A 10,323-nucleotide genomic window follows, 5' to 3' on the forward strand; every position below is an offset into this window, starting at 1 on the left:
TCAGAACATGTGGCCTCCTCGCAGTTTTTACAAGAAAATAATGCTTGTTGCAAGCTTACTAAGTACCGGGAACTGTGCACTTTGACCTACGTTATCACATTTAATCCTCACAACCCTTCACAGGAGGTATTTTTATATACAGGTTAAGCCATGAGCAAGTTAATGTGCAGAAGACTTAAACAATTTGAGTAAGTTAACACAATTAAGTGGCAAGGTGGGAATTCTAACCCAAATTGGACTCCAAATTCTGCTTGCTGTACTATAAATAGTATTGATAGTAATAACACTGATAATAATAATTTATAATAATAATATTTATCCTTGGATTAAGCATTATTTATTACTATAATAAATAGATTTTAGAATTTAGCACACTTGAAACAATAAAGTAAACAGAGTAAGTACTTAGTAAATCTGCTAAGAGCTCACAGGTGAACTTTCAGTTAAACAGACTTTATCTGAATTGATTAAATAAGTTACTGTGGAGAAGGTAACATATAAAAAAAACAAGTCAGTGTGTGCAAACTAAGAACGTTTCAAATATTCTTTATTAGGGTGGAAAATAGCAATGATTTTTAAAAATGTGTATTATCCTACATTAATGTGTTACTCTGACAAAATTACAGTTTAAATTCAGGCTGGTATTAGTTTTATCAACTTGTAACAATGAACAACACAATAATTTAGCTACATATCATATATCGTTGTTTTTAGTTGCTGTCAGGCCAATTCAACATTTTTAAAAATAAAATATATTACCTTTAGAGGCCTACACACACCCTCAGTGATATGGCCAACAACTTCTTGAATATTTTCTTCAATACCTAAAATTAATTACAAAAAACTTAAGATTTTTTTCCATACTATTCCTTACTTCATGTAAGTTCAAAAGGCTTACAAACAATAATGCACATGGTTACTGGCACTATTAACAAAAGATCTATAACAATATTTTAATAATTTCAGTATCTTTTTGGACATTGCTAATTAATACCTCAGTCTAGTAATCCTTTTTAATCCATTTGTTTAATTAATAAAATGAACATTATTTCTTTGTTTAAAAAAAGTGTAAATGTATGAATTATAGAAAAATGATTGTGAAATATAATAATTGAAGAAAGTAATGTAAATATAAGGAGCACAGGTAGTGCAGCGGTTAAGTACTCAGCTGTTAACTGAAAGGTCAGTGGTTCAAGCCCACCACTCAGCAGAAAGATGAGCCAATCTGATTCCTAAAGGTTACAGCCTTGGAAACTCTATTGGGCAGTTCTACTCAGTCCTACATGGTCACTATGAGTTGGAATCAACTAGATTGCAATGGGTTTGGTTTGGTTCAGTGTGAACATATCTTAGCATTTCTTCTATAAACTTTTTATTCCAGGCAGTGGTGCTAAGCACATAAGGTGAGGAAACAGAGATGAAACTCCTTGCAATCTAGTGGGAAAATAACATTTACTAAATGCCTACTATTTATCAGTCACTGTAGTGACATTAACTGCCTACAACCATCTTCATTCTTCAAAGGTGGAGAAACAATAGCTGAGAAAAGTTAAGCCATTCCTCCAAAATAACCTGCTTCATCTAAGTCCAATCTATTTTCTTTCCACCTCTTAACACTGCCTCACATTTATCCTTTAACAATGTTTTATAGGAATATATTCTTTTAAACTGGATAATTAGTGTGAAAACACAATTTTAACTGAAAGAAATGTAGACTTTGAGTCAATCTAACATAGATGCAGAGCATGATCCCATCCTGTTGAGCTAAAACACAATGATGTTTACTACTACTACCAATCTGCACTCTGGACTATCATGAAGATCACACAATGAGCTGCAACTCTGTGCTCCTGAGCTGTGTAAAATAATCAAGTCATGAAAACCCACTGCATAGAGTTGATTCTGACTCATAGTGACCTGATAGGGCAGAGTGGAACTGCCCCACAGGGTTTCCAAGGCTGTAAATCTTTATGGAAGCAGACTTCTTCATCTCTTTCCTGCAGAGCAGCTGGAAGGTTCGAACCACTGACCATAGCAGCCATATGCTTTAACCACTGTACCACCAGAACTCTTCACCACGTCATACAGGGTCAAAATATTGCTCTTCACTTCTATTAAAAACTACTAATCTCTCAAATTCTGTAACAGACATGTGAAGATAGTCACAACTAAGAAAATTTGAAATTTGGCATTTGGTACACATGTTCTAGTTACCTAGTGCCGCTCTGACAAGAATATATCACAAATGGGATGACTTAAACAAACAGGAGTTTATTCTCTTATAGTTTGGGGGCTTTAAGTCCAAGTTCAAAGTGCCAGGCTTAGGGGCTGGGTGAAAGCCCCTCAACCGTGGGCTTCAGTTCTGCCTCCTATTTCTGTCCCACTAGAGCTAGAGGCTTTTCTTCACTCAGACAGCTGCTGGCTGCTGAAACTGAGAAGCCCAAGTTTGACAAATAAAAAGGCACAGTCCCAATGTTACCAAACCACATGGCAGGCCACTAACTCAAGTCCATTGAAAGTCCCAAGGTCGGCAAAGCATGGCAGGCTACTGAACAATGACACAGCTACATGCAGGACTCAAGCATGCCATAAGCTGGAGACCATTCCCAAAGCTGTTTCTTACGTATAGGAAACAGACCACATCCCTAGGGCAGTTACTCAGCTGCTCAGAGTAGATTCCACCATGGAGTTGATTACCAGCCCCATCATGGGGAACACTACATCCAGCTGCCCAGCCACTCAACCAGGCCCAGCCAGGTTGACACACAAGCTTAACTACTACAACATGGTGATTATGTTTTAAAAATGTTAAAACTGTTATGTAAGAATGAAAAACAGGTTGGGTGGCAGTAATGAAAGAATCAGCTTAATGACTAAGTAGCTAGTCACTCAGCCTCAGTTTCATTTCAATACCATCTTTTACATTTAAAGTCTACTGTGGCAAATTTGAGATAATGTACATTATACACTCAAGAAATGTCTTAAGTGAATCAGAGGAGTCTAGGCTTGATATGGAAAGTAATAAGGGTCGGCTACAAAAGAAAGGCTTTTTGATCCACTTTGGAAAAATAAGCCACTGAAAACTCCATGAAGCACATTTCTACTCTGACATACATGGGTCATGAGTGGAACTGACAATACCACATGGTTTTTTATAAAACTGTGAACAGTTACGCTATAAGGTGAAAGAGGTATTTAAGGAGGAGATAGTATATTAGCGTAAGGGGGAACCTAGAGAGAAGAATATTAATTAGGATTCTTGGCGTACCATCTAGATGTGAAGTATTTATCTCAGTGAAGATAGTAGCAATAAAGACAGAGACTGAGAAGCTTTGTATATTTTATATTTATTCATCAGCAGTAACAAACTATAGGCTCACCTTGTGTCGTTACATGCTTTAAAAGAGCTTCAAGATGTTCCTTTTCAGAAGCAGTAGCTTGATGGAGCCAAGCTAACATATCTCCAACATACCTAAAAAAACTATATGTTAGTAAATATTTCCTTCAGAAAAACATCAACTACTCCAATGTTGTGTGATTACCATACCTCAAAGGGTCATGGGAGTGCATTTCAATAGGTCTAGGTGTACCTCCTGGCCCCCCTCTTGTAAGAGCATCAATAAATCCACGGACAACTGTACTTCTTCTGGCTGTTCCAAATTCATCTAATGTATACCTAGAAGAAATAAGTTATGTGAAGAACAGATATTTTTTTTTTCCTTATGCTTATATTATACTATTCATGTAATTTCTAAGATATGTGAGGTATCTAAATCCTTACTTAACACAATATTATTTTAAATAGTAAAATATATTTATATGGTAGTCTTACCATAATAAAAATTAAGTTTAAAGCATATATTTTTTAATCATCATTAGAAAGAATGTTGGGATATGGGAATAAAAAAGGGGTGGCAGAGGCAAGTCACAGGGTGGCAGATCTGGTAAATGTAAAACATCAAATCAAGGTGGAAATTATGGACTCTTCAGGTTTCAGTACACTTCCAGTCCAAAATACGATAGTTTACTCTTTTACATAAAGCTATCATATCTATTTCTCAAAGACTAGTTATAACTGTTGTTGTTAGGTACTGTGGAATCACTTCCGACTCACAGCAACAACAGAATGAAACAATGCCTAGTCCTGTACCATCCTCATAATGGTTACCATGCTTGAGCCCATTGTTGCAGCCATAATTAGCTATAATTACAGTTATAATTAGAGCTGAGAAGTTGAAAAAATAAGACATTGTCTTCTTTATCAAAAAATTTCTTTTTATACATATCATCACAATTTATAACCAAAATTTGCCTAGAAAATACTATCCATTTTTAAAAGTTTATTTTGACTCTAATATTAGATATATTAGATATTCCTTAAATTTACTAACTATTCATGCAAAATAAACTGTTTTTTTAAAACATTTATTTAGAAATTACCCATTGTGGTTAAAAAGAATTGAATGCTTTCTATGCATTAGAATCAACACAATGGTACACTAAACAACAATTGGTAGGGAAAGGAAACTCTGAACTGAGGGGAAGGACAATTTAAAGGAAATTTTATGAGGATGGCTTGGAGTTGCCAAGAGACTAGAATCAGCCTTTGACTCTGACTATCACTTCTATTCTCCCCTCTTAATCGAAAGTTCTATTTTAAAAACAAAATAATTTTTCATAACTCCCTAAATAATACTGACCAAATATCAGACCAATTATTAAGAATTATTAGTCATTTAAAAACAAATTTCCTCAAAGGCTTCTAAAGGAATTAATTTTTTAAGTTATATTTCTATTTTAAATTTTTTGTCATTTTTTGCTAAGAAACATAGAACAAAACATACACCACTTCAACAATTTCAACATGTATAATTCAGTGACACTGATCGTCTTCTTTGAGTTATGCAACCATTCCCACCTTTCTTTTCTGAACTGTTCTCCCCCATTAACATAAATTCACTGTCCCCTAGGTTCCCTATCTAATCTTTTGAGTGGCTACAGTCAAATGGATCATATATAGATATTATTTGCTTTAAAGAAGCTTTCAGAGGGTATTTTTGGTTTAAAGATTAAAGATTATTGCAGGGCAATGGTTTCAGGGGCTCATCCAGCTTCAATGGCTCCAGAAATCTGGATTCCACAAGAATTAGAAATTCTGTCCTACATTTACCCCCCTTTTGATCAGGATTCCTCTATAGCATCTTTAATCAAAATGTTCAGTAATAGTACCTAGTAATCATCCAGTTCTGATCTCATGGCAAAGGAGGAGGTTGGTTATGGAGCACTTACCCAGACATTCTATATCCTCCTCCTATTCCTGACTCTCGTCCCTTCTCAATTGCTCCAAGTGAACAGAAACCAACTATTGTGCCTTGAATTGACCATCTGCAAGTCTTTAAGACCCCAGGCACTATGCAACTTACTAGGAGGGAGAACAGAAGCATTAAACATAATGTGAGGCCAATTTACTGGGATGTCCCATGAAACGATGACTCTAAACCACAAAACCAAATCCCATGAGATATATGGCTATACATAAGTACCCATGGCAGGTGCTCAGTTGTTAGTGGTGGTATAAATATACCTGTTATGGACTGAACTGTATTCACCCCCCCCCAAGAATATGGGTTATAAATCCTAAACTCTTTGCTTGTATTTACCATCCAATTTAGGAATAGGCTGTCTGTTATGTTAAGGAGACAGGATTAGTATAGGGTGCATCCTTAGTCAATCTCTTTTTGCAATATAAAAGAGATTAAACAAGTGAACAAAGGAGACATGGTGAAGAAGAGATGCCAAGTACATGAAGATGACATAAGAAGTTAAAAAGAGACAAGGATCTTCCTCCAGAGCCAAGAGAGAGAGAAATGGCTTCTTGAGCTGGCAAGTCTCAATTCTGGCTTCTACTCTGCTAAACTGTGAGAAAATAAATTTGTTAAGCATTCACTAGTGGTATTTCTGTTACAGCAACACTAGATAACTAAGATAGGATTTGGTACTGAGAGAGTGGGATGCTGCTCTAACAGATACTGAAAATGTACAAATGGTTTTGGAATTGGGAAATGACTGTTGTTGCTAGGTGCTGTCAAGTCAGCCCTGACGCATAGTGACCCTGTGTACAACAGAACCAAACAGTGCCCAGTCCTGCACCATCCTCACAAACCTTGCTATATTCAAGCTCATCATTGCGGCCACTGTGTCAATCTATCTCATTGAGGTTCTTCCCCTTTTTCATTGACCCTCTACTTTAGCAAGCATGATATCTTTATCCAGGGAATAGTCCCTTCTGGCAACATGACCAAAGTAGGTGACATGAAGTCTGGTCATGCTTGCTTCTAAGGAGCATTCCAGCTGCACTTCCTCCAGGACAGATTTGTTCATTCTTCTGGGAGTCCATAGTATTTTCGGTATTCTTCACCAGCACAAAGTCATCAACTCTTCTTCAGTTTTCTTTATTCATTGTCCAGCTTTCACATGCACATGAGGAGACTGAAAATACCATGGCTTGGGTTAGATACACTGTAGTTCTTCAAAGTGACATCTTTGCTTCTTAACACTTTAAAGGGGCCTTTTCCAGCAGATTTGCCAAGTGCAATATGACATTTTTTTTTTTTTTAATTGTGATTTGGGTGAAACTTACAAAGCAAATTCATTTTCCATACAGCAGTTCATGTACATTGTGTTTAATGACATTGACTGCGATCCCCACAATGTAACAGCTTTCTTCCCATTTCCTCCCAATGTTTTATTTCTCAACTGCTTCTTCCATTACTGTTGACTGCAGATCCAAATAAAATGAAATTCCTGCCAACTTCAATTTTTTCTTCATTTATTGTGATGTTGCTTTTGGGTCCAGTTGTGAGGATTTTCTTTTTCTTTATGTTGAGGTATAATCCACACTGAAAACTAGTCTTTGATCTTCATCATTAAGTGCTTCAAGGCATCTGAACTTGCAACAAGCAAGGTTTTGTCATATGTATATCGCAGGTTGTTAATGAGTCTTCCTCCAATCCTGATGCCGTGCTCTTCTTCACATAGTCCACTTCTCAGATTATTTGCTCAGGATACAAATTTAATTATTACAGTGAAATGATACAACCCTGACATACACCTTTCCTGATTTGAAGCCATGCAGTATCCCCTTGTTCTGTTCTAAAGACAACCTCTTAATCTCTATAGGTTCTCATGAGCACAATTAAATATTCTAGAATTCATCTTCCTCACAATGCTATCCATAATTTGTTATGATGTACATAGTCGAATGTCTTTGCATAGTCAATAAAACACAGGTAAACACCTTTCTGGTATTCTTTGCTTTCAGCCAAGCTCCATCTGACATCAGCAATGATATCCCTCATTCTACACCCTCAACTGAATCCAGCTTGCATTTCTGGAATTTTATTGTCAATACGTTACTGCAAGAATTTTTGGATTGTCTTCAGGAAAAGTTCACTAGCATGTGAAATTAATGATACTGTCAATAATTTCCACATTCTGTTGGATTACCTTTCTTTAGAAGGACACAAATATGGATCTCTTCGAGTTAGCTGGCCAGGTAGCTGTCTTCCAAATTCCTTGGTATAAATGACTAAGTACTTCCATTGCTGCATCCATTTGTTGAAATATCTCAATGGGCATTTCATCAATTCCTGGAGCCTTGTTTTTTGTCAACTCCTTCAGTGCAGCTTGGATTTCTTCATTCAAAACCACCATTCCTCTACAAACTGTCATTCCCAGTAGATTTTCTGACTCAAAATGGCCAATACCAACCAGTCCATTTCAGCTTACTAATGTCTAGGACATCAATCTTTTATGCATTGCATTTCATTTCTGACAACTTCCAAGATTTCCAAGATTCATACTTTGGACATTTCACGTTCCTATTATTACTGGATGTCTGTAGCTGTTTCTTCCCATTTTGAGCTGTACCACTTCAGCAAATGAAGATCCTGAAAGCTTTACTTCATCCATATCACTGAGGTTGACTCTACTTTAAGGAGGCAGCTCTTCCCCAGTACTATTTTGAGTGTCTTGCAACCTGAAGGGCTCAACTTCTAGTACTATATCAGACAGTGTTTCACTGCTATTCATAAGGTTTTTATTGGCCAATTTTTCAGAAGTTGATGGCCCCATCCTTCTTCCAAGTCTGTCTTAGTTTGGAAGCTCTGCTGAAACCTATCTACCATGGGTGACCATACTGGTATTTGAAATACCAGAGGCATAGCCTATAGCCTCACAGTAACATGCAAGCCACCAGAGTATGACAAACTGACAGACAAGCGGTGGGGATAACAGCTAGTGGCTGGAAAAGTTTTGAGGTCCCTAATAACAAAAGTCTAGATTGCGTTGAAGAGACTGTTCATAGAATTATGGACATCAAAGGCAATTCTGGTGAGGGCATAGAAGAAAATGAGCAAAGCTACTGAGAAAGTTTCTATTGTCTTAGAGAATAAATAGCATGAGCTATTTTTTTGTTGATAGAAATATAGATGTTAAATGTGCTTCTGGGGAGACTTTAGAGGAAATGGTAAACATGTAATTGGACAATGGAGGAAAGGTGTTGTTTTTATTCAGTGGCAAGTAACTTGTCTAAATTATGTTCAAATATTTAGTAGAAGGTAGAAGCTATAAATGATAGAACTTGAATAACTAGCTAAGGAGATACTAAGGAAGAGATTAAACAGGCTGTGTGATTTCTCCACACTGCTTATAATAAAATGCAGGATGAAAAACACAGACTTCAAAATGAACTCTACAAAATGAGAATAAACTAAAAAATTTGGAGGACTTCCAGTAAGATGGCAGACTAAGCAGACATGATACCTAGACCATCTAAAATAAAAACTTGAGAAACCAAATGAAACAGATATGGATGATAATCCTAGAACCCCGTGTGTCAAAGGAAAGGATAAAGAAGTAGCCCAGATAACAATTAGAACAAGAAACTGAACAAAAACAGTGACCAAGACACCCAGAGCAGTGAATTGTCAACTGACCCAGCACAGCACTACAACCAGTGTTCCAAATGAGGCAAGAACCAGATAATCAGCTCTGCTTTCCCAGGACTACACCAGTGCCCACACCAAAGGCTGAGGACCAGAAAAATTTGATCCTCTTCTTACATCCCACACCCTCTGGTGAAGAGAAGAATACCCCACTCCCCCACATACACACCAAGCAGACGGTAAAACTCCCCGCCCATGGTGCCTGTGGTCCAACTGCGATTGGAGTTGCGCCCTCAGAGATCAGGCACTGGATGCTTGGCATGCTCACATCTGGAGGCACACAAAAAGCACGCGACCACTAACAAGATGCCCAATCATGTTGTAATCTGCTGCCAAATAGCACACCCATCCTTGACTGGATGCCCCACACCATGATGTCTCATAGCTAGCAGAAGCAATGTCCTGGAAAGAGTCCCAGCCCCATACTGCCTGCATGGCCAATAGGAACACCATTCCGAATTGGATGACCTGCCAATCACTGTACCAGTTTCTCTCTCTTTTTTAGTTTTCCTTCTGTTTTTCTTTTCTATTGCCCATCCCTAATTTTTGTTTTTCATCCTCTTTTCTTTTTTTCTTCCCTTGTGTTTATTTAATTTAATTTGCTTTTCTTTCTTCTTTTTATTTTTTGTCACAGCAGACAACAACCTCATCCACACTACCCAGCCAAACCCACCCCTCCTTTTGCCCCAACCACTGAGCGAGTGCCACCCCTAACTCCTGCACCAGGTGATCCGATGACAGAGGGTGGCTAACGCCACGCAAGCTCACCCTCAACATCTATATAAGAACAGCAAACAGAGAACTGCAAACACTCCCATCCTCTACCACACTCACCAGGAGACAGCAGGGGAGTGACTTAGTGAGCCGAAACTAATAGGCTGAGTTGCACACCAGCCACACTCACCCAGATATATCAAAACAAAATAAAGCAAAAAACCTGAGCAAAACACACCATCATGTAATCATCCAAATACCAGCATAATACCATGACAATGTCTCAGACAACATAAAACATCAGTTCACACAAACAAACACGCCAAGGTGGGTCAAACAAGTGACCAAAATTCAGAACCAGAAGACCATCCTAAGGAAGAGATGGTTTTGGAAATAGCTGATAAATAATTCAAAAATATTATATTTGGGTAATTCCAGTAAGATGGTGGAATAGGCATACAAACTACACAGACCCTCTTTGACAAAGAAAAGGGAAACTAATTAACACAGATACAGAAGATAATCCTGGAGTCTGAGCTTTGAAAGGAAGGGCAGAGAAGTGGACTAAACTCCAACTAGCAGAAGAACCTACATGAAAACTCCA

At 37.6% G+C, this 10,323-nt stretch overlaps 1 protein-coding gene across 1 annotated transcript in view; it reads right to left on the bottom strand.

Annotated features, from left to right (window-relative positions):
* The window catches only part of COG6 (component of oligomeric golgi complex 6), a 268,614-nt gene that overhangs the window by 97,075 nt on the left and 161,216 nt on the right, over nucleotides 1–10,323 (bottom strand). Inside the window, exons 8-10 of the mRNA XM_007952449.1 lie at nucleotides 3,548–3,676; nucleotides 3,381–3,472; nucleotides 760–824 (exon numbers count right to left, since the gene is read on the bottom strand). Of these exons, the coding sequence (XP_007950640.1) occupies nucleotides 760–824; nucleotides 3,381–3,472; nucleotides 3,548–3,676 (286 nt within the window). The remainder of the gene's footprint in view (nucleotides 1–759; nucleotides 825–3,380; nucleotides 3,473–3,547; nucleotides 3,677–10,323) is intronic.

Source organism: Orycteropus afer, unplaced genomic scaffold (genome assembly GCF_000298275.1).
Source record: "Orycteropus afer afer isolate SDZICR_OR568_19922 unplaced genomic scaffold, OryAfe1.0 scaffold00338, whole genome shotgun sequence".
NCBI classification, from domain to species: Eukaryota; Metazoa; Chordata; class Mammalia; order Tubulidentata; family Orycteropodidae; genus Orycteropus; species Orycteropus afer.